Source organism: Tenrec ecaudatus, chromosome 16 (assembly GCF_050624435.1).
Source record: "Tenrec ecaudatus isolate mTenEca1 chromosome 16, mTenEca1.hap1, whole genome shotgun sequence".
NCBI lineage: Eukaryota > Metazoa > Chordata > Mammalia > Afrosoricida > Tenrecidae > Tenrec > Tenrec ecaudatus.
The window spans coordinates 81846644-81871393 of NC_134545.1; the positions used below are offsets into that span (position 1 = coordinate 81846644).

Here is a 24750-nt window from a genome sequence, read left to right on the forward strand (position 1 = left end):
AGTCTTAACATCCTTGCCTCTAATGACTATTCTGGCTATACTTTTTCCAAGACAGATTTGTTTGTTCTTTTCTACCCCGAAAGCGTGAACTTCTGGCAAGTTTCCTACGTTGAATTTCCCACATGTTCCACCAGCACAGCAACTTCTCTGCCACCGTGAGTGGTGGCCAAGCCCTCTCCAGCAAGGGCAGGATCTCTGCCCAAGGGCCTCTCTTCCTTACTCTTTCTTATCTGGGCCCTAAGCTTTGTGGCTGAGACTTACCATATATACTTGTGTATAAGCCGAGTTTTTCAGCACTTTTTTTTATTTTTAAAAATCATTTTATTGGGGGCTCATACAGCTCTTATCACAATCCATACGTACATAAATTGTGTAAAGCACATTTGTACATTCATTACCCTCATCATTCTCAAAACATTTGCTCTCCACTTAAACCCCTGGCATCAGCTCCTCATTTCCCCCTCCCTCCCTGTCCCCCCTCCCTCATGAACCCTTGATAATGTATAGATTGTTATTTTGTCATATTTTGCCCCATCCGGAGTCTCCCTTCTCTGCTGTCCGTCTCCCAGGGAGGAGGTCACATGTAGATCCTTGTAATCAGTTTCCCCTTTCCAACCCACTCACCCTCTACTCTCCCAGTTTCGCCCCTCACACCCCTGGTCCTGAAGGTATCGTCCACCCTCCAGCTCCTATCTGCACCAGTGTACAACCTCTGCCCTATCCAGTCCTGCAAGGTAGAATTCGGATCATGGTAGTTGGGGGGAGGAAGCATCCAGGATCTGGGGGAAAGCTGTATTCTTCCTCGGTACTACGTCACACCCTGACTGACTCATCTCCTCCCCTAAACGCCTCTGTGAGGGGATCTCCAGTGGCCAACAGTTTTGTGGTAAATTAGGTGCCTCGGCTGATATTTGCGTCAGCTTATACTCAAGTATATACAGTATATTTGCTATCTCTAGAGCAGGGGTTCACATGCGGCCCACCGAGGACATTTATCCAGCCCACCAGGTGTTTTTGCCCCGTTTGTTTTTTACTTCAAAATAAGATATGTGCAGTATGCACAGGAATTTGTTCATAGTTTTTTAAACTATATTCCAGCCCTGCAACGGGTCTGAGGGACAGTGAACTGGCCCCTGATTAAAAAGCGTGAGGAGCCCTGCCCATGAGTCTCTACAGATCACGGCTTACGAGGCAATTCTTCTGTCACTCCATTCCCCTGGTAAGCCAGCAACTCTATCTGAGGTGCTCTGTTCACATAACGATGTCTGTCTATGGCTGAACTCTGACTGGCTGGTAGACCAGGTAAAAAATAACAAAAACAGATAGGCTCTGGCAACTAGAAACAACTCATCTAAAAACGATTATAAAACCACAGCTGAGAGGATTTATTCAAGGTGATCAGAGAATATCTTTAAGCAGGAAGTGCAGATAAGTGCTGACACATACACGGATACCCCCCCCCCAAAAAAAAACAATCCCCTCCAAGCTATGTATTTAATTTTCTTTTTTTTACAAAACAACCTTATCACCTTCAAAGTACTCCATTACACTTAATACATTTGTCAAATCTGCAATTCCACTTTTGCAAACATTTTTCAAACTCATCTGTTTGGATGACTGAGAGCACCTTCCTCGTTTTTTATTCACCTCTTCTATGTCTTCAAATCACCAGCCTTTCATGTCCCTCTTCATTCACAGAAACAAAAAGTAGTCACATGGAGCAAGGTCAGGTGAGTATGGTGCCTGGGGCAAGAGAGGCATGCCATTTTTGTAAATAAACTGGTGCAATGTCGTGGTGGCAAAACCAGTGCCCCCTTTGCCACAAATCAGACGTTCTTTGTAGCACGCTGTTAAGCAGTCTGTTCAGAACCTCTAAATAGAAAGCTTGATCACAACCTGACTTGGTGGAATTAATTCCCAAATGCACTACAAGTTGACATTTTCATCTATTAGGGAACGTACAAGTCGACATTTTATCCGCTCTGGGTGTTGATGGACGTCCAGAACGAGGTTTGTCATCAATTGACATTTCACCTTTTTTGATATGGGAAAGCCACTCATACACTTGAGCTTCTCCCATAGTGCTCTCCGTGTAAGTTATGTTCAGCATCACCATAGTTTCTGCTGCATTTTTTGCCCCGAGCTGGAAACAAAATTTCACAGCCACATGCTGTTCTCTTAAATCAGCCATCACAAAGTCACTGTAACCAGAGAGAACCATCCCAGGCAACACCACTGGGTGCACTAACTCAGGTGAGTTGCTCAGTGCTCGCCTAGCAGGAAAAATGTGTACTAGGAAGGCTCCTCTCCACCCAGCACAATTCCAGTGTGTTTGGGGTACCTCCTTGCATAGAAACGCCACTGCCATCAAGTTGATTCTGATTCCTCTAGGGCAAAGGCTCTTAGGTTTCCTAGACTGTGAAAAAAAAATTTTTTGACTGTAAATTTCTATAGCAACAGCCAGCCTCATCTTTTTCTGGAGGAGCCGCTACTGATAGGTTTGAACTGCCCACCTTACGGTTAGCATCCCAACACTTAACTTACTGTACCACCAGCATTCACGTATATATAAAATCTAATAGCACCTTCATCGGGAGTCCTGGGTGTGCAATGGTTAAGCACTCGGCTGCTACCGAAAGTTGGCAGCTCAGACCCATCAGTGGCTCCCCCAAGAGATAAGACCTGGAGTGCAGAGTGCTTTCTAGAAAAACAAAAACTGTGGAGCAGTCTACTCAGTCCCGTATCGGAGGGGACATTTGATTCTAATCAAACCTCTTCATTAACAGATGAAAGAAGAAAAAATCTAGAAACATTTTAGGTCATACTAGATAAACTAACAATCTTATGCCGCAGCATACTTTACAAAGCAGAACATAAATTGATTTGAACAAACACAAAGTTAATAGTTAATCTATAAGCATAAACTCACTACGGGAAAGAGTATACCAAACACCCTTGGAGAAAGAAAAACCACCAGACAAGTAAGGTGGACTCAATTAGGTAAAATAACCACATAATGCAGAATAGGTAACAAAACCAAAATCCAAACCCACTGCCATAAAGTCAATCCAACTCACAGTGACCTCACAGGACAGAGTAGAACTGTTTCCTAGGGTTTTCAAGACTGTAAATCTTTATGGGAACAGACTGCCTCATCGTTCTCCTAAGAGGCAGCTAGTGGATTTGAACTTCTGACCTTGAAGTTTAGCAGTCCAATGTATAATCCACTATGTCACCGTATCTCCTTGTCTGAGTAATAGAGGCCATTAAAAAGGAAGCTTTTAAAGATATTATGAACAATGAGAAGCAGCAGATTGTTCTACATCCTATTTTGATTAACAGCTAGAATCTTAAAAGTTTGTGAGCACCCATCTACAGTCCAATCGATGGTCTCCCTACCACAGGAGCAAAGGAGAGCCAAGAAAATCCAACAATGGAAGCAATTAATCCAAAGGACTAATGGTTCTTGTGAACCTGGCCTTCAGGAACCTGAGCCAGAACTAGATGGTGCCAGGCTGCCATTGCTGACCACTCTGGAAGAGATCAAAAGAGGAAAAGCTGGATAGCTGGGAGAGAACTGAGGGAAAAAAATTATTTAATTAAAAAGACCAGGCTTCCTGGTCAAATAGAAACTGGCGGAGTGCAGTGTAGCAACAATGAAACATACAACTTTCCTCTAGTTCTTAATTGCTTCCTCCCTGTCCGCACCCCCCATCCGAGGATGTACACTGGTACAGATAGGAACTGGAAACACAGGGAATCCAGGACCAGTGGTGAGAGTGGCGGTCCTGGGAGGGTGGAGGGAAGGAGGGGTAGAAAGGGGGAACAGATTAAAAGGATCTACATATTACCTCCTCCCTGGGGGACAGACAACAGAAAAGTGAAGGGAGACATTGGACAGTGTAAGATATGATAAAACTGATCGAGTGGTCCCAAAGGGATCAGTTACCAGGCATCAAAGAACAAAAAATCATATCATTGACTGCACACCTCCATGATAGGATCGCTGAAGACAAATGGGTGCATAAGCAAATGTGGTGAAGAAAGCTGATGGCGCCCGGCTATCAAAAGAGATAGTGTCTGGGGTCTTAAAGGCTTGAAGGTGAACAAGCGGCCATCTAGCTCAGAAGCAAATAAGCCCACATGGAAGAAGCACACCGGCCAGTGCGATCACGAGGTGCCCAAGGGACCAGGTATAAGGCATCATGCAAAAAAAAAAAAAAAGATATAAGTGTGTGTATGTATGTGTATATATGTGTATATGTATATATATGTATATATATATCATATTATATGAAGGGGGAAGTGCAGAGTGGAGACCCAAGGCCCAAGTGTCGGCCAATGGAGATCCCCTCATAGAGGGGTTTAGGAGAGGAGATGGGTTAATTAGGGTGTGAGGTAGTATCGATGAAGAACACAGCTTTCCCACAGATCCTGGATGCTTCCTCCCCCCAACTACCATGATCCGAATTCTACCTTGCAGGGCTGGATAGGACAGAGGCTGTACACTGGTGCATATGAGGGTTGGAGGTACAGGGAATCCAGGGTGGATGATACCTTCAGGACCAAGGGTGTGAGGGACGATGCTGGGAGAGTGGAGGGTGAGTGGGTTGGAAAGGGGGAACTGATTCCAAGGATCCACATGTGACCTCTTCCCTGGGAGAGGGACAGCAGAGAAGGGGGGAAGGGAGACTCCGGATAGGGCAAGATATGACAAAACAACGATGTATAAATTACCAAGGGCATATGAGGGAGGGGGGAATGGGGAGGGAGGGGGGAAAAAAAAAGAGGACTTGATGCAAGGGGCTTAAGTGGAGAGCAAATGCCTTGAGAATGATTGGGGCAGGGAATGTATGGATGTGCTTTATACAATTGATGTATGTATATGTATGGATTGTGGTAAGAGTTGTATGAGTCCCTAATAAAATGTAAAAGAAGAAAAGAGAAAAAAATGATTAGGGCAAAGACTGTACAGATGTGCTTTATACAATTGATGTATGTATATGTATGAACTGTGAAAAGAATTGTATGAGCCCCAATAAATTGTTAAAATAAAAAAAAAATAAAAAAAGATATGATAAAACAATAATAAATTTTAAATTATCAAGGGTTCGTGAGGGAGAGGGAGCAGGGAGGGAGGGGGAGAAATGAGGAGCTGATACCACGGGGCTCAAGCAGAAAGTAAATATTTTGAGAATGATGAGGGCAACAAATGTACAAATGTGCTTGACACAATGGATGTGATAAGGGTTGTACAAGCACCCAATAAAATGATTTTTTTTTAAAGAGACTAGGATTGGGTTTTTAAATACACTTTTACAAGCACAGGTCAATCTTTTCCAACTACTCGGTCTCTAAGTCAGTTCTGAGGTAAGTTGAATACTTCAATTATTATTTTTATTTTCACTATTGTTTTATTGTCAGTATCTTTATCAATTTTAATCTTGTTTTGGGGAGTGGAAACATTTCATGTAATCTTAAAGATCTATTTTAATACATACATAAAAATACACCAATCACAAAAATTTATTCCACTAAAAATGAGAGCTGAGAGACATGGCATCTTGTCAGGTGCGGTAGGCGCTCCCTGTGGAAGGTTCTTCTCGGTCATCAGGATTTTTGCTGGGAAAGGGGGTGTCATTTTTAGCTGTCTGTGTGGTCTTGGTCTCTTTCTTTTTCCTTCGCTATGAATTTCATGGTAACATCTTGTTCCTAAGTTTACCTATGAGCACTGGAGTGTGGGTCCAGGTTTTCAAGCATCTGAAACCCCCGGTTTAGTTTAAGCAAACTCCAACTAATCCTTTACTATTTTTTTTACTTCTTTCCTTGCTCTTCTTCATTTATTTATTCCTTCTTCAACATTTCTTGAAAAATATCCTGACCTGTCAACTCCCCTTCTTCATCATAATGTGAGTTATTTCATATTAGCAGTAGCAAAATCTAAATTCAGTGTTCTTAACATATGGATAACTTTTCTACCACTCTATCCCATATGAGCCTGATCAAATACTTAGAGCACATTCATATAATCCAGCAATTTTTTTCATCTCTTCTGTACACATTTTACTGTAACTTCCTCCCTGGACGAGGCAATGTTCCAGATACATGGTCAGCAGTAAATAACTCAAATCACGGGAAGTCGGGGACTCCCTGTATAGCTGGTACTCAGGTAATCCCAAGTAAAACAATCGCTACCCCTTCTCCACTCCAAGCAGCGGCACTCTAAAATAGCGGTTCTCAACTTGTGGAGCTTGACCCCTTTGGGGGCCGAACAATCCTTTCACAGGGGTCGCCTAAGACCATCAGAAAACATAACTAACAAATTTACAGTTATGAAATAGCAACGAAAATAATTTTATGGTTGGAGTCACCACCACATGAGGAACTATATTAAAGTGTCACCGCATTAGGAAGATTGAGAACCGCTGCTTTAAAAGGTGATCTCCAATGCCCCAACTCCTGTAAAGACCTGCTTGTTAAAAGACCAGTCCTTAAAACAACCCATCTGTTTGCAGCAGTGGGATGTATTAATACTTTTTTAAAAGTCATCGGCTTTTCCCTTTTGGGGCCATCGCTGAAGGGGCAGTGGACAAAATGAAGGTCAATCCCTTTGTGACTTTGGACTGGAGCAAAAACCAAAAAGGGGAGCCAGTCAGGGTGCAGGGTAGCAACGATGAAACATATAACTTTCCTCTAGTTCCTAAATGCTTCCTTCCCCCTACTATCATGATCCCAATTCTACCTTACAAATCTGGCTAGACCAGAGGATGTACATAGGTACAGACAGCAACTGGAAACACAGGGGATCCAGGACAGATGACTCCTCCAGGGCCAGTGGTGCGAGTGGCGATGCCTAGAGGGTGGAGAGAATGTGGGGAAGAAAGGGGGAACTGATTACAAGAATTTACGTATAGCCTCCTCCCTGGGGGATGGACAGCAGAGAAGAAGGCGGGGGGGGGGGGTGGGGGGAGGCAGGGGGAGACGTCAGACAGTGTAATATATGAAGGGTAAATGAGGTGGGGGGAGTGAGGAGGGAGGGGGAAATGAGCAGCAAATATCAAAGGCTCAAGTAGAAGGCAAATGTTTTGAGAATGATGATGTCAACAAATGTACATATGTTCTTGACACAATGGATGTATGTATGGATTGTAAAAAGAATTGTACAAGCCCCCAATAAAATGGTTTTAAAATAAAAGGCATTTCAATGCACCTTCCCACGTTCGCAAGAAGAATATGTCTCACCCTCATTCCAAGGAGCTGAGACAGAAATACAATGTCTGCCTATCCACAAGGATGATGAAGTTCAGGTTGCGCGAGGACACTACAAAGGTCAGCAGATTAGCAAAGTGGTCCAGGTTTACAGGAAGAAATACATCATCTACATTAAGCTCGTACAGTGAGATAAAGCTAACTGTCCAGGTGGGCATTCACCCCCGCAAGGTAGTTATTATGAGGACAAAACTAACAAAGACCGCAAAAAGATCCTGGAACGGAAAGCCAAATCTCGCCAAGTAGGAAAGGAAAAGGGAAAATATAAGAAAGACTCACTTGAGAAGACGCAAGAGTAAAATATCTTGTGCACAACTTCCATTAAAACAGGCACATTTGAAAAAAAGAAAAGTCACCGAGTGCATTTTACCCGCAGCCACCCTACAGAGCAGAGTAGAACTGCCCAGTTTCCAAGGGGAATATCATTCCTGAAGCAGACTACCATCTCCTTCTCCTATGAAGTTGCTTGCAAGGTTCAAAGGACTGACCTTGGGTTAAGGTCAGGTTAACCACTGCACCACCAGGGCTTGCTAATGCATTGATAAACTGTGAAATGTAATGGAATTCTACAGAGCAATAAAAAATAGTGAGTTGCTGATATAAATTATAATATAAATATCAAAAAGGTAACAATGAGTACACACTGAATGATTCTGTGTAAATAATGCTCAAAACAGAAGAGAAGTTGATCTACAGAAACAAATATTAAAATACAGAAACCTCTAAACTGGGGAGAAGTTGGGAGAGGCTCATGAGGGAGTCAGCAGAAACATTAGGATGGTTTTATCTAGATCTGTGTGTGGTTATATAGAAGCATTCACAAAAATTCACCTGGCTTAAAATTTGTATGTATGGTTAATATGTAAGTTATATCACAATTTTATTTTTTAATCATTCTTTTAAATAGTCTTCACCAGTGAAAATTAATGAACTACTAAGTATATCGTGGGTAAATCTAAGAAACACAATATTGATTGAAGAAAGCAAGTCTCATAAATCTACAATGCAATCTCAAAAATAAGTTACATGAAACAATGCCCTGCTTAGGCATACATTATCAGATGACTACCTAAAATGTATTTCTAGCATAAAACCATGTGATGTGATAACATTTGCAAGAAACTGCTAACATCCTGTGAGGAATGAGACAACAGGAAAGCACACAAATGTTACTGTAATATACCTAGTTCCTAAGTGAGAGCAAGGTTCATTATATGCTTTATCAAATATGATGCATCTATTGTCAAGTATTAAAAAGAGAGAATAAAGGTTTAAAAAGACAAAAAATGGTGCCTACCTAATAACACACTGTACCTCAAAGATGAGATTTTAAAATCTCGGGGGACAGGAGGGGAGGGAAAAAGAGGAGCTGATACCAAGGGCTCAATAGAAAGTTAGTGTTTAGAAAATAATGATGGCAACATATGTACAAATATGCTTGATACAATCGATGTATGGATTGTTAGAAGAGCTGTAAGAGCCCCAATAAAATGATCTTTTAATAAAATTTTTAAAAGCCTAAACTCTTCCATCTCTACAATCAGCAAAGTTCCACTTCTAGGTATAACAAATGAAACAAATAACTTTCTCCCTAGACAACACTGACTCTTTTCTAAACCCTCCTAATCCAAACACCACAGTATCCGATCTTAAAAAACAAAAACTCACTACCATCAGTCAGCTCTGACTCAGTGACCCAATGGCACAGGGAAGAATTGCCCCTGTGGGTTTCTGAGTCTGTACGTCTTTATGGAAGCAGAAAACCTTATCTTTCTTCCTCAGAGTGGCTGTTGGTTTTGAACTGCTGACCTTGGGGTGAGCGGCCCAACATGTAACCATTAGGCAAAAAAAGGCACAGCTCCAAGTCCATTTCAACTCCTATCAACTCTGCAGCACAGAGCAGAGCCGCTGTGAAGGGGACTCAAGGACATAAATAGTTAGGAAAGCGGATGCCTCATCTTTTTCCCTCGGAGCAGCTGGTGATTTAAACCTCGGCCTTGCAGTCAGCAGCTCGATCCTTAACCCACCGTGCCACCAGGACTCCTAATCTCACACAGAGATGACTGTTGTTTTTCAAGTGATCTGTGCATGAGCATTCATGAAGGAGCCTGAAAAGGCATACCTATTTAAAACAGATAAAACACAGATGAAGAACAATTTACATGCATATTATTTTTGCCCCACAAAACATGAGGTCTCAATTTCTCACAGTAATCACAACAGACACCTGACATACAGACGCCAAACAACATGGCATATGCTATCATGGCAGCAAATGAAAGTATATTCCAATCAAGCTAATCTTGTTAAATATCTCTGTAATTCAGCAGACAGCTGTTGTCCCTGCCTTCCACTTGTCTCTCCCTCCTTGTACATCCTCCCTGTAACAGCCTCCTTAGCCTTGCAGTTATTTTTTTAAAATATTTTTGGAGAAAAAAAATTGGGGAAAATAAAACCAAATTTAATTGCACCCATCACCACCGCATCAAAATCTAGAGTTGTTTGCTACGATCTAGTTACTCGCAGATATAAATAACCCACAGATGCAGTCCCTACCAGTGCAAACGTCTTCTCTGAGGACGCGTGTGACACCCACAACAAAGTAGCTGTAGATGCTAAAAAGCAAATGAATCCTGCTTGACTTTAATAAATCCTAGCCATCTTTCTAGAAAGATCCTCCTGATTTGGTTTTTTTTCCTACTGAGTCACTTGCACTGAATTGCCTGGTAAGGTTCCCTTTGTTGATCAAATTACTTGTATTTAATTTGGGAAAAGTAATCACTGTATACACATAAATGTAGATAACTACACAAATGTCATTCTGACTGGACTCTAGTGAATTGTTGCTCACTTTTAAGATGTGATGGGGGGGTATTACTGATTGCTCATTATGAGGCTTCAAAAACAGTCATGGAAAAATTAAATTCAAAGGTGGAATTCCGCCATGAAATATTTTGAAGCCCCCTCATATATATATATTCATCTACTTCTTTTCCCAGATAAAATTTCATCTCAATTACCAGTATTTCTTATAAATTAAAAAAATCTATTTCTTAGTACTTTTGGTTTCTTTTATGGTTTAAATACAACTATTTCAATAGTACTACTTCCTACCTTCTCAATGTTGAAAGTTTGTCACATTATAATCTAAAAACCTCCTGTACTTCCCCAAATGCAAAAGGATGGAAAACATTTATTTATTAGAGACTTACTACGCACAGAAAACTGCTAAAGGAAACTTGCAAACAGTATGTCCTTTAATACTTACAATGTGCTATTAAGAATATTATTACTACAAATGAGGAAAGGAATTCAAAAAGGAAAGCAGGCTCAAATGTCTCCTCTCTAAAAGTAGCAGAGCCAAGACTCAAATCCTGAACTCTCTTCCACTTGAACATGCCAACGCCCCAACAACTATTTTTAACCTATTTCTCTGACCAAATTCTATCTCCGGTTTCAAGGAACTTTCAAAGAACTTTAAGATCCCAACCTGATAATATCAAAATATTAAAATCCTCTTAGAAACGACACTAGTACATTAATTAACATGTATCAAATTTCTGGAAAGATTGCCTTCACTCAAACAAAACTAAGTTTACAGGAGAAAGAAAAAAATTTGACTGACAGATCACCACCATCAGTGCAAAAGAACTAACGAAGCGCATGCTTTGGCCTCTTCTGGGGGCCCTGCGTTATGCACTCAGCTGCTACCTGCAAGGTCAGCAGTTTGGACATACAAGCCATTCCCAGGGAGAAATGAGGCTTTCTGCTCCTGAAAAGATTGACAGTCTTAAAAACCCACAGGGCCAGTTCTTCTCTGTCAACCTTTGGGGTCACTGTGAGTCAGAACTGCCTCGATGGCAGTGACTTGGTTTGGGGGTGCAGGTTGGTCTCTCCATCAAATGATCCTACTAACAGTTAGGCTGCATTTAAAAACAACACGTTTTTGTCAGCCTTAAAAATGAGAAAGGATTCCATCAATGGACGATGGCTTTGAGAACCGTCTGTGAAATCAAAAGCAGAGGGATTCACAGGTAAGCAGAGCACACAAAAGATCCTCCAGGAAGTAGCTGAGAGAAGATAAAACACCATGCACGGTGTCCTAGCAGAGCATCCGAAAGACTCCAGGTTTGGAACTGGCAGGTGTCTTGAGAAGAGGGATGGCTACAAGGTAGCAATGGGGGTTATTTATTCTCCACTTCTATGGAGCATCTATGAGCCCTGGTGGCATAGGGATTACATACTGGGCTGTGAAATATAAGGTTCGTAGTTCAAACCCACCAGATGCTCCATGAGAGAAAGACTTTGCTTTCTACTCTGGAAAAGAGTTACAGCTTAGAAACTGTAACACGGGCGGTTTCTATTCCATTCTATAGAGTCTCACTTGATGTAAAAATTGACTAGATGGCAAGGAGTTTGGCTTTTGGGATTTTCTTTGGAACATCTAGCAGAATTCTTTACTCCAGGACTGATCTTCAAGGCAGCGTTTTCAAATTATAAGTCATGATCCATGTATTAAGTCATTAAGTTAATTTACTAAGTATTTTTAATAAATCATTTTATTGGGGCTCATACAACTCTTATCACAATCCATACATACATCAATTGAGTAAAGCACCCTTATACATTCGTTGCCCTCATCATTCTCAAAATTTGCCTTCCACTTGGGTTCCTGGGATCAGTTCATTTTCCTTTTTTTCCCTCTCCCTCCCTCCCAGGTTTAAACAAATAAAACAAAATAAAAATGTAACAGAAGAGACAAGAAAACTATCTACTACACGGGTCCACTGCATGAAATACGGCAAATACTTCATAAAAGTTTTATTTCAGCTAGACAAATACAGCGCATGCATATCCGTTTCTTACACTGGTTTTTTAAGCCGCTACTCTAAACAAGAGTAGGAAACTGGACCGAGGAGGAGGGTGCCAAGGTGGAAATCTTGGGCTGAAGATAAAGGCCAGATAGAAACTAACTTCTGTTGCTAGATGCCATCAGGTTGGTTGACTCACAGCAACCCCACACAACAAAACCATCTACTGCCCAATCCTGTGCCAGCCTCCTTCAGTCAATGCTGCTGCCACAGTGTCGATCCCTATCTTTGAGGCACCTCCTCTTTGTGCTGACCCTCTAGCACGCATGACGACGTCCTTCTCCAGGGCGGGCTGCTCCGACCAGCATGTCATCCTGCGTCAAAGGAGCATCCTGACTGTTCTTTTCCCAAGACAGACGTGTTCATTCTTCGGGCAGCTTATGTCCCTGAGCATACGACGCTATTAAAACAACTAAGGCTGGGTGAGGCACGCTCCGTGTTCTAAGTGGCGCCTGTGCTTTGGGAACACTCTGAAGAGGTCTCTGGTGCAGAGCGCGATACGTTGTCTTGACTTCTTGATTGCTGTTTCCACAGGCGGTGAATGTGCAGCCAAGAAAAATGAAATCCTTGACAATGTCCATCTTTCTCCATTTATCATGCAGCTCCTTCCTAGCCCGGCTGTACAGAGGAGGGTTTCTTTATATGAGGGTTTCTTTATATGAGGGTTTCTTTATATGAGGGTTTCTTTATATGTATTCTTTTATCTTCATTCGTGTTTCAAGTCCTCTTCTTTTCAGGAAGCAAGGTTGTGTTACCTGCATACCACTTACTGCAGCGGTTCTCAACCTGGGGGTGGAACAACCCTTTCACAGGGGTCGCCCGATTCCTAACAGTAGCAAAATGAGTTATGAAGTAGCAACAAAAATGATTTTATGGGATCTACATGTGACCTCCTCCCTGGGGGATGGAGAAAAGAAAAGGGGGTGAAGGGAGACGCCGGACAGGGCAAGATATGACAAAATAATTTATAAATTATCAAGGGCTCATGAGGGAGGGGGAGCGGGGAGGGAGGGGAAAAAGAGAACTTGATGCAAAGGGCTTACGTGGAGAGCAAATGCTTTGAAAATGATGAGGGCAATAAATGTACAGATGTGCTTTACACAATTGATGTATGTATGGATTGTGCTAAGAGTTGTATGAGTTCCTAATAAAATGTTTTTTTTAATTAAGGTTTGAAATAAATAAATAAAAGGAAAAAATGATTTTATGGTTGGAGGGTCACCACCACATGAGGAACTGTATCAAAGGGTGGAGGCATGAGGAAGGTAGAAAACCACTGACTTACTCAATGCCATTGAGTCAACGCTGACTCCACAAGCCCCTGTGGTTTCTAGACTGTAACTTTATGAGAGAAGAAAGCTCAGTCTTTCTCCCATGGAGCTGCTGGTGGTTTTGAACTACCGACCATGAGGATTGCTGCCCAACTCGTAACCATTACACCACCAGGGCTCCATATCTGCATACCACAGGTTGTTAAATGAGCCTGCCTCCAATCCTGAACTACGTTTTCTTCCTATAAACCAGCTTCTCAGATTGTAGCTCAACATGCAGACCGATTACGCACAGTGAAAGAACACAACCCTGACACAAGCAGTTCTTGATTTTAAACCACACAACAGTATCCCTTGCTGTGACTGAAGAACAACTGCCTCTTGCCTATGTACAGGGTCTGCACGAGCACAGTTAAGTAGGTGTTCCAGAATTCTCATTCTTCTTAATGTTATCCATTATTTATTATAATCCACATAGTCAAATGTTTTTGCATAGGCAATAAAACACAGGTAAACATCTTTCTGGTATTCTGTTTTGAGCCTGGATCCATCTAACATCAGCCATTCTCATTCTCAGTCAGGTTTGCATTTCTGGCATGTCTTTGCTCTCCACGGAAGCCCCTGACATAAAAAAAGAGAATTTCTGGCATTTCCCTGTTAATGTACTGCAGCGTCCATTTTTAATTATCTTCAGAACATTACTTGTGTGTGATATTAATGATGTTGTGTCCGAGGATATTTCCATTCTGTTAGGTCACCTTTCTTCTGATTGGAACACGTACAGATCTCATCCAATTGGTGGGCCTGGTAGCTGTCTTCCAAATTCTGGCGATAGATAAGTGAGCCCCTTTAGAGCTGCACCCATTTGCTGAAATGTTTCAATTGGCATCTCTCAGTCCCTAGAGCCGTATTTTTCACCAATGCTGTAGCAGTAACATAAACTGGTGTCAACTTGAGACTATTAAGAGGGAAGGGCTGGAGTTTAGCCTGTAAATCAGCTAACAGCTTGATGACCTCATTTGGAGGTGATAAGGAGATAAATAGCTTACTGGAGGTGGGACACACACACTTGCCTGTTGACAAGCCACATGGAGCTACGTTGATAAGAGCCAGAGCCCTGGAGCTGGAGGAGCCACATGGAGAACCACACCAGCACTGAGATACTTCTACCACCACTGGATCCACAAGACTTTCTACCCACTGGCCTGTGATTTTCCTGCATCCAGTGTCATTGCATATGTTGCAAGAATCTGGAGAGAAACTTACAGATTGGTATCAGACATATGGGCTAATATCAGACTTATGGACTTGATCTGAACTGGGCTGGGATGTTTTCTAATATTCAATTGATCCTGTATATAAAGCTCTTTCTTTTTCTTTCTTTTTTTACATTTTATTAGGGGCTCATACAACTCTTATCACAATCCACACATATACATACATCAATTGTATAAAGCACATCCGTACTTTTGCCCTAATCACTCTCAAAGCATTTGCTTTCCACTTAAGCCCTCTGCACCAGGTCCTCTTTTTTTTTGCCCTCACTCCCCGCTCCTCCCTCCCTCATGAGCCCTTGATAATTTATAGATTGTTATTTTGTCATATCTTGCCCTATCCGGAGTCTCCCTTCACCCCCTTCTCTGCCGTCCATCTCCCAGGGAGGAGGTCACATGTGGGTCCTTGTAATCAGTTCCCCCTTTCCAACCCACTCACCCTACACTCTCCCAGCATCGCCCCTCACACCCCTGGTCCTGAAGGTATCATCCACCCTGGATTCCCTGTGCCTCCAGTTCCCATATGCACCAGTGTACAACCTCTGCCCTATCCAGTCCTGCAAGGTAGAATTCGGATCATGGTAGCTGGGGGGAGGAAGCATCCAGGATCTGGGGGAAAGCTGTGTTCTTCATCAGCTTTCTTCGCCACATTTGCTTATGCACCCATTTGTCTTTGGCGATCGTATCATGGAGGTGTGCAGTCAATGGTATGATTTTTTGTTCTTTGATGCCTGATAACTGATCCCTTCGGGACCACTCGATCACACAGGTTGGTGTGTTCTTTCATGTTGACTTTGTTGCTTCTGAGCTAGATGGCCGCTTGTTTATCTTCAAGCCTTTAAGACCCCAGTCACTATCTCTTTTGATAGCCGGGCACCATCAGCTTTCTTCACCACATTTACTTGTTCACCCACTTTGGCTTCAGCAGTTGTGTCGGGAGAGTGAGCATCACAGAGTGCAAATTTAATAAAAGAAAGTATTCATGCATTGAGGGAGTGCTTGAGTAGAGGCCCAAGGTCCTTCCGTCACCTTAATACTAAACCTATAAATATAGATACATAGATCTATTTCCCCATCCTCAAATATATATTTGCATGTACATGTCTTTGTCTAGACCTCCATAAATGCTCCTTGACTCCCAGCTCCTTCCTCCATTTCCCTTGACTTTCCTCCTGCCCCACTACCATGCTCCGTCCCCACCTGGGCTACAGCTATACCTCTTCTCTACGCAACCTTACCCTTGATCATTCCCCACCAGGCCTGCCACTCCCCGCTCACTACCATTTTGGGTCCCATGTTTTTCCCTTGTCCCTGTGTTTCTTAACACCACTTCCTTACCCCCCTACCCCACCCCCACCCCAAGTCCCCCCGGAACCATAGGTCCAGTTGTTTTTCCTCCAGATAGTTCATCCAGCCTGTCCTATTTAGACAGACCTGTGGAGACACTAACATGCACGAAAACAAGACAGAGGAAAACAAAGCAACAGTATACAACCAGACAACTACATATGAATGTCTTTCTCTAGTCTACCCAGACTAACACAAATGCCTTCATCACAGTTTGAATTCCTTCTTTCAATGCTATCAGCTTTGGATTATAAGCTAACTCCTAAAATAGTTATATATCAATTAATTGTTTTGGTGCAGTGATTCTGTGTATTCCTGCAATCTTTTGATGCTTCCTGCATCATTCAACCTTTTGCCCATAGAATCCTGCAATATCACAACTCAAGGTCTGAATTTTTCCTTCAACTCTTCAGCTTGAGAAATGCCAAGTCTGTTCTTCTGTTTTGGTTTTCAAAATCCAGGTTTTTGCACATTTCATAATACTTTGCTTTGTCTTCTTGGGCTACTCTTTTAAATGTTCTGTTCAGTTCTTTTGCTTCATTTCCTCCTTTCATTTTAGCTACCCCACATTCCAAGTCTTCTGACATTCATTTTTGGTCTTTTCGTTCTTTTGGATTTTTTATGACCTTTTTTTACTTTCCTCATACATGAGGCCCTTGATGTCATCCCAGAATTCTTCATTAGTATTTAATGTGTCAAATCTACATTTGAGATGGCCTCTAATTCAGAAAAGATATACTCAAAGCTGCATTTTGGCTCTAGTAGACTTTTTTTTCTTCAGCTTCTACTTGAACTTGTCTATGCATAATCGATCATCTGTTCCACAGTGGTCTCTGGCTTTGTTCTGACAATATTGTTTCTCCCTCATCTACTTCCACCAATATAGAATTTCGGTTAGTGTAGTCTATCTAGTGAGCTACATGTGTATAGTCACCAAATGTACAAATGTGCTTGACACAATGGATGGATGGATGTATGAATTGTGATAAAAGTTGTATGAGTGGGGAGAGCAGGAAGGGAGGGGAAAAATGAGGACCTGATGCCAGGGGCTTAGGTGGAGAGCAAATGTTTTGAGAATGATGAGGGCAATGAATATACAAATGTGCTTTCCACAATTGATATATGTGTGGATTGTGATAAGAGTTGTATGAGCCCGAATATCCCCCTTCAATAAACTCACTTTTTCTGTTCAGAAAAAAAAAAGAGTTGTATGAGCCCAATAAAACGATTTTTAAAAAGTTGTACAAACCCCAATAAAATGACTTAAAAAAAGAAATGTCTAGAAAATGATGGCAACTTAGGTACAAATGTTGATACAACTTATGTATGGATTGGTACAAGAACTGTAAAAGCCCTCAATAAAATGGTTTTTTTTAAATACCAAAAAACTCCTACATAGCTACAAGACACAAAATGCATTGTCAGCAAGTCAGTTCCAACTCCGAGCAGCCCTAAAACGTAGAGGAGAAAACGTTCCTCCCCTTAAAGTTTCTAAGGCTCTAAATCTTTACAGAGCAGACCGTTTTCTCCCAGGAAGTAGTCTGATGAGTTCACCTTTAGGTTGGCATTTGAGGTGCGATCTTCAAGGTGAGCAGTTCGACGCCCCTAGCCATCTCAAGGGAGACAGACGGGGCTTTTTACTCCAGTTCCAATCTCGGAAACTCACTCACGGGGCAGCTCTACCCAGTCCTACTGGGTCGCTATGAGTGGGCATCAATTTGCTGACAGTGAGTATGAATCTCAGAGCATCATTTCATCTAATCCTGGCTTTTGGGAGGTAGTCATCATTCTGCCCACTGCGCAGAAGAAGAAACAGAAGCTGACCTTGACCTCACTGCCAGTGAGGCGATCCTGACTCATAGGGAGGACCCTAGAGGATTGGGTAGCGCTGCCCTGTGGGTTCCAAGACTCAAGCTGGCAGACGTTTAACAGCCCAACAACGGTCACAGGGCCACTACGCTTTCTCCTTGACACTTGAGAGCCGTGCTGAGAACCACGTGACCACCTCCAGGCACACTCAAGGTCAGGACCACCGCGTTCCCGCGGCGCTGCGGGAGTTCGCACAACGGCTCTTGCCGTCGGCTACGACGCCATCGAGATGCGTCTCAGAGCAAAGGCGGGCGGCGGGGCCACCGCCGTCGGAAAGGTTGGCAGCCAGCGCCGCGGGCGCCCCTCCCGCTCGCTCCCTGAGGGCCGGGAGCGGGGGGGGGGGGGGGCGGGGCCGGGCCCCCGCGGGGCGCCGGGGCAGGAGCCGCGGAGGACGGAGCCACTAAGCCGGCCCCGCTGAGTCACCACGACCCAAGGGCAGGGCAGCACGGCCCCCGGGCTCGTTTCCTAGCAGCTGGACTAGCAACGCGGGCTCACCTCCGGCTTGGCTCGCAGGCTGGGACCTCCCCTTCACTCAGCGCCTCGTCCGCCATCTTAGTCAGCGAATCTCTTTTGCCACCGTCGCCCTCAAGTCCCGCCCCCGAGCCTCTGGATTGGCTAAGATGTTTCCTCTCTTCCCAACTATTGGGTGACGTGGCCGCCCCGCCTCAACCTGAAGTTTTCCTTGATTCTATTGGTCTATTCAAATAACTACCCACCGTTGGTCCTCCCTAACCCTAGCAGAAACGAAAGGTGGGCCCCGCCCAGTGTCTGCTGGGAAATGTAGTTTCTCATTTTGATGCTGCTTCAAACTGTATGCTGAGCAAATAATCTGAGAAGCTAGACTAAAATGAAGAACTGGAGGGGGGAGGGGGGAGGGTGGGGAAAAAAGAGGACCTGAAGCAAAGGGCTTAAGTGGAGAGCAAATGCTTTGAAAATGATTAGGGCAAAGAATGTACGGATGTGCTTTATACAATTGATGTATGTATATATATGGATTGTAATAAGAGTTGTATGAGCACCTAATAAAATGTTTTAAAAAACATAAAGCAAAAAAAAAAAAAACTGGACACCGGGATCGGAGAAAGACTCGTTAACAAGCTGTGACATGCAGCCAACATAACCTCCTTTGCTGAAAATGAAGGGGATTTGAAGCACTTACTGGGGAAGCTAAGTAACTGCAGATGACAACCGTCACCATGGATTACACCTCGACATAAAGAAAACAGAAATCCTCACAACTGGGCCAGTTAGCAACATCACAATAAAAAGAGAAAGGTTGAAGTTGTCAAAGAGTTCATTTACTTGGATCCACAATCAGTGCCCATAGAAGTAGCCCTCAACAAATTGAGGAACATATTTATATATGAGGATATGGAAAAATATCTATGTGCATATATTTATAGGTTTAGTATTACGGTAGCAGATAGACATGGAGCCTCCACTCAAGTACTCCCTCAATGCAAGAACACTTTGTTCTATTAAACTGGCATTCCATGATAATCATCTTCCCCACATGATCGCTGAAGACAAAGTGGGCAAAAAAGCAAATGTGGCAAAGGAAGTTGATGGAACCCGGCTATCAAAAGATACAGCATCTAGGGTCTTAAAGGCTTGAAGGTAAACAAGGGGCCATCTAGCTCAGAAGCAACAAAGGCCACATGGATGAAGCACACCAGCCTGTGTGATCACAAGGTGCCAAAGGGATCAAGTATCAGGCATCATCAGAACAAAAAATTATGTCATTGTGGATGAGGGGGAGTGCAGATTAGGGACCCAACATCCATCTGTACTCAACTGGACATCCCCTTACATAAGGGCCCCAGGGAGGAGACGACCCATTCGGGGTGGAGTGTAGCAATGATGAAACATTCAACTTTCCTCTAGTTCGCTAATGCTTCCTACCCCACACTATCATGATCCCAATTCTACCTTACAAATATGGCTAGACCAAAGGTTGTACACTGGTACAGATAGAAACTGGAAACACAGGGAATCCAGGATGGATGATCCCTTTAGTACCAGTGGTGAGAGTGGCCATACTGGGAGGGTAGAGGGAGGGTGGGGTGGAAAGGAGGAACCGATTACAATGATCTACATATAACGTCCTCCCTGGGGGATGGACAACAGAAAAGTGGGTGAAGGGAGACATCGGACAGTGTAAGATATGACAAGATTTATAAATTATCAAGGATTCATGAGGGAGGGGGGAACGAGGAGGGAGGAGAAAAACTGAGCTGATACCAAGGGCTCAAGTAGAAAGCAAATATTTTGAGAATGATGATGGCAACAAATGTACAAATGTGCTTGACACAATTGATGTATGTATGGATTGTGGTAAGAGTTGTATGAGCCCCCAATAAAATGATTTTTTTAAATCACTCTCTAAAAGCAAGCTCCGTTCTCTAGTTTGGCAGATACTTGGAAGAGCCCAGGCTGAGTGTGAGGCTATACAGCACGTGGTTGTGTGCGGAGGAGTCACCCTGGCTCCCAGTGACCCTATAGGACAAAGCAGAACTGCCAGAGGGTTTCTGAGATTGGAAACCTTGATGGAAGCCGAACTCGGATCTTTTTTTCTTGAAGACAGTGACTGAGTGGGTTTGAATCATAGATCTTTCAGTTAACCTTTTATTGGAGGCTCGTACAGCTCTTATCACAATCCATCCATCCATCCATTGTGTCAAGCACATTTGTTGCCATCATTACTTTCAAAACATTTTCTTTCTACTGGAGCCCTTGGTATCAACTTCTCATATTTTCCCTTCTCTTCCCCACTTTACCTCCCTCATAAACCCTTGAACATTTATAAATTATTATTTTTTCATGTCTTACACTGACCAATGTCTCCCTTCACCCACTTTTCTGCTGTCCACCCCCCTCAGAGGGGGTTATATGTAGATCACTGTAATCAGTTGGTTCCCCCTTTCTCCCCCCACCTTCCCCTTACCCTCCTGGTATGAGCTACTGTCAATATTGGTCCTGAGGGGTTTATCTGTGCTGGATTCCCTGTGATTCCAGCTCTTAGCTGTACCCATGTACATGCTCTGGACTAGCCGGGCGTCATGAAACAACTAGAAGAAGGCCAAGTTCTTAACCATTGCACCGCCAGCATTCCAGTGCTCCTGATCCAAGAAGCGCATACTGCTCAATGCCGTTTGAAGCCTCCTTCCTCCAGTAAGGAATCTTGTCCCCAGCCACACAGCATAACAAACAGGGAGCCACATGCTCGCGCCCCCCCCCCCTTCCTTCACAGAAAGCCTACAACCTTAGTCAGTGGGTCCTCAACCTTGGGACCAAAAGCTCGTGTTTAGAGTGGCTGACTGAGCTCTGTACCCACAGAGATAGAAATAACAATGACTCTCCCCCTCCTGGCCTCACTGGCTTCTGCCGAGGATTCATTGAGGCAACAGAGGTGAGAACATGACAGTTCAAGCATGATGTTATTGTCACCGAATAATCTCACCACGGCACCACCTTGGCTCCTTTCAGCACATAAACAACAACAACAACACTGCCATGGTGTTGCTTCCGATTCACAGGCGCCCAATGGGACAGGGTAAAACCGCCACTGGTGGGGTTCTCAACTCATCTTTCTCCCGAGGAGCAGCTGGGCTTTCTAAAGGCTGACCTTGTGGTGAGCCTTCCCCATCGGGCTCCTTTGGGGCACCTAGTAAGGTGAAATAAAGGTTGATATGAAGAAGATTTTAAAAATGCTAAACTCAACCTAATTCATGTCACTGAATTGTAGGTGTGGAGATGTTAAAAAGGCAAACCACTATTGACATATTTTTACAAAAATTGTTCATCTCTCTTCTCAGATAACACATCTTATCTGCATTGCTGAGTGATAAGGACCATCCATTACAACATGGTTAAAATCAGGTATGCCGCTATGACTTCTGAGTAAAAGCAAATATTGCTGAGTGCTGAAAAACTCCCCACTCAGCTGACAAGCCTGCACACCTGGCTTCAGCCCGAGGTCCCTCCTGAAATCATCCTTCTAGGTTTCTCAGGCTGAGGATAAGGCAGGAACTCAAAAAAAGTTCAGAAACTCATCTTGTTTCCAAGACCCAGGAGTGACAAAAGGTCACAAAGAACGGTGGTCTCAGCTCTCCAGGAATTTACAGTCACCTCTGAGAGATAAAATTCACACACACTAGCAGCCAGTTTAGAACTGTTAGGTGTCACATGGAAAGCAGAATGGAATGCTGCCTGGTGTCACACCACCCTTGGCACTCAGCAAGTTTAAGTTATTGTGAAAAACCTATCTCACTTGTTAGGTTTCTCAGATTAGAAATGCCTCCATCCTTAGCTTCACACAAGAAAGCTTTCACACTGAAGCCTGGTTTGTGATCCCAGTGAGTTTTATAGAGGACAGAAGCTGTTTCAGGTTTTACACAGGCGCCCTCAGCGAACTTCACACGCCCACGTGGACGCCTGAGACCAGAGAAAATCACAATAGCAGTAGGCTGGTGGAAGAGAGGTGGGCTTCGGATTCTGGCTTTTTCAGGGCTCTCTGCTGGGAGGCGTGGTCAATGGTACTGAATCATGGCCCTCCCAGGTGTACTGGCTTCCTGCCTCAAGGGCCTGAACTTGTGCATGCCCTCTAGATTTTTTTTTGTGGTAGTTATTGTGGTTTTTTCCTAATCTTTTTTTAATCATTTTATTAGGGGCTCATACAACTCATATCATAATCCATACATACATCAATTGTGTAAAGCACATTTGTACATTCATTGTCCTCATCATTCTCAAAACATTTGCTCTACACTTACGCCCCTGACATCAGGTCCTCATTTTCCCCCTCCCTCTTTGCTCCCCCCTTCCTCATGAACCCTTGATAATTTATAAATTATTATTATTATTTTGTCATATCTTGCCCTGTCCGACATCTCCCTTCACCCACTTTTCTGTTGTCCATTCCCCACAGAGGAGGTCACATGTAGATCCTTGTAATCGGTTCCCCCTTTTCAACCCGGCCTCTCTCTACCCTCCCAGTATCGCCACTCACACCCCTGGTCCCCAGTATCGCCACTCACACCACTGGTCCCCAGTATCACCACTCACACCACTGGTCCCCAGTATCGCCACTCACACCACTGGTCCTGAAGAGATCATCCGCCCTGGACTCCCTGTGTTTCCAGTTCCTATCTGTACCAGTGTACATTCTCTGGTCTAGCCAGACTTGCAAGGTAGAATTGGGATCATGATAGTGGGGTGAGGGAAGGAAGCATTTAGGAACTAGAGGAAAGTTGTATTTTTCATCGTTGCTACACCGCACCCTGATTGGTTCATCTCCTCCCCCCGAAACTCTTCTGTAAGGGGATGGATGTCCAGTGGCCTACAAATGGGCTTTGGGTCTCCACTCTCCACTCCCCTCCTCATTCACTATGGCAAGATTTTTTGTTCTGATGATGCCTGATACCTGATCCCTTCCACACCTCGTGATTGCACAGGCTGGTGTGCTTCTTCCATGTGGGCTTTGTTGCTTCTGAGCTGGATGGCCACTTGTTTACCTTCAAGCCTTTAAGATCCCAGGCGCTATAACTTTTGATATCTGGGCACCATCAGCTTTCTTCACCACATTTGCTTATTAACCCTCTTTGTCTTCAGCAGTTGTGTCAGGAAGGTGAGCAGCACAGAATGCCAATTTAATAGAAGTGAATTAGGAGTGTAACAGCTCTTTTAGAATTTGTCTAGCAGGTTTTCTGGTTTTCCCAGAAAACCCATAAAAAAATGTGAATTAGGGAGCACTTGAGTGGAGGCCCAATATACTTCTGCTACCTCAATACTAAACCTGTAAATATATGCACATAGATCTACCTCCCCATCCTCATATATAAATATATTTGCATATGTACATGCCTTTATCTAGACCACTATAAATGCCCTTTGCCTCCCAGCTCTTTCCTCTATTTCCTTTGACTTTTCTCCTGTCCCACTATCATGCTCAGTCCCCACCTGGGTTTCAGCAATTCCTCCTGGTTACATTACCCTTGATCATGCCCTACCAGGCCTCCCACACCCTCCTCACCACTGATTTGGATCACTTGTTGTTCCCTTGTCCCTGGGTTTGTGAACACCACTACCTTTCCCCCCACCTCCCCCTCTCCCATATCCTCCCAGACTGTTGGTCCCGTTGTTTTCTCCTCAAGATTGTTTATGCAGCCTATCTTATTTAGATAGACTTGCGGAGATAATAACATGCACAAAAGCAAGACAGAACAAAACCAATCAACGATATACAACAAAACAACAGCAATAACAAACCAATGACCAAAAAAAAAAAAAAAACGCAATAAGAAAGAAAAGCTTGTAGTTAGTTCAAGACTTGTTGGCCTTTAGGAGTGTTTTCCAGTCCAGTCTATTGGGGCACCACGCCTGGCCCCAAAGTCCACCTTCAGCTTTCCCTGGGGACCTCGCCACTCTGTGCCCTCTACCCTTTATGGCTGGCTGAGCTCGCCTGATTCTCTGCAGCAACCTCCTGTAGGGGCACCTTGGCAGAGAGACACAACTCCCTATTTGGCTACCTACCAAGTCATCGTGGGCCCTTTATTTTGACAACTCCGATATATTCCTGGCACAGCTGATCCCTCCGGATGACGGGTCCAAAGCAAGCACAATCAGACAATACTCTACTGTGATCCATAAGGTTCTCATTGGCTCATTCTACCAAGTACCCTGCCAGGCTTTTTCTTCCTAGCCTGTCTGTGTTACAGCTCTGCTGAAACTTGTCCACTGGGAGACGCTGCTCATAGCTTCCAGCATCCCACCCACATGAAAGCCACCCGGGGTGACAAAGTGACGGATGGATGGTTGAGTGTAGAATCAGAGGGAGCTAAAGATCAAAAC

At 43.7% G+C, this 24750-nt stretch overlaps 1 protein-coding gene and 1 non-coding gene across 2 annotated transcripts in view; one reads left to right on the top strand and one right to left on the bottom strand.

The window, feature by feature from the left end:
• Positions 1–18478, bottom strand: part of ARHGAP19 (Rho GTPase activating protein 19) — a 60286-nt gene extending 41808 nt beyond the window's left edge. Inside the window, exon 1 of the mRNA XM_075534249.1 lies at positions 18397–18478. Within this exon, the coding sequence (XP_075390364.1) occupies positions 18397–18452 (56 nt within the window). The 5' untranslated portion in view covers positions 18453–18478. The remainder of the gene's footprint in view (positions 1–18396) is intronic.
• A 5089-nt stretch (positions 18479–23567) lies between these two features.
• LOC142430036 (U7 small nuclear RNA) lies at positions 23568–23628 on the top strand. Its single transcript, XR_012780525.1, has one exon. It is a non-coding gene; the product is annotated as a U7 small nuclear RNA (small nuclear RNA).
• Positions 23629–24750: the final 1122 nt, after the last annotated feature.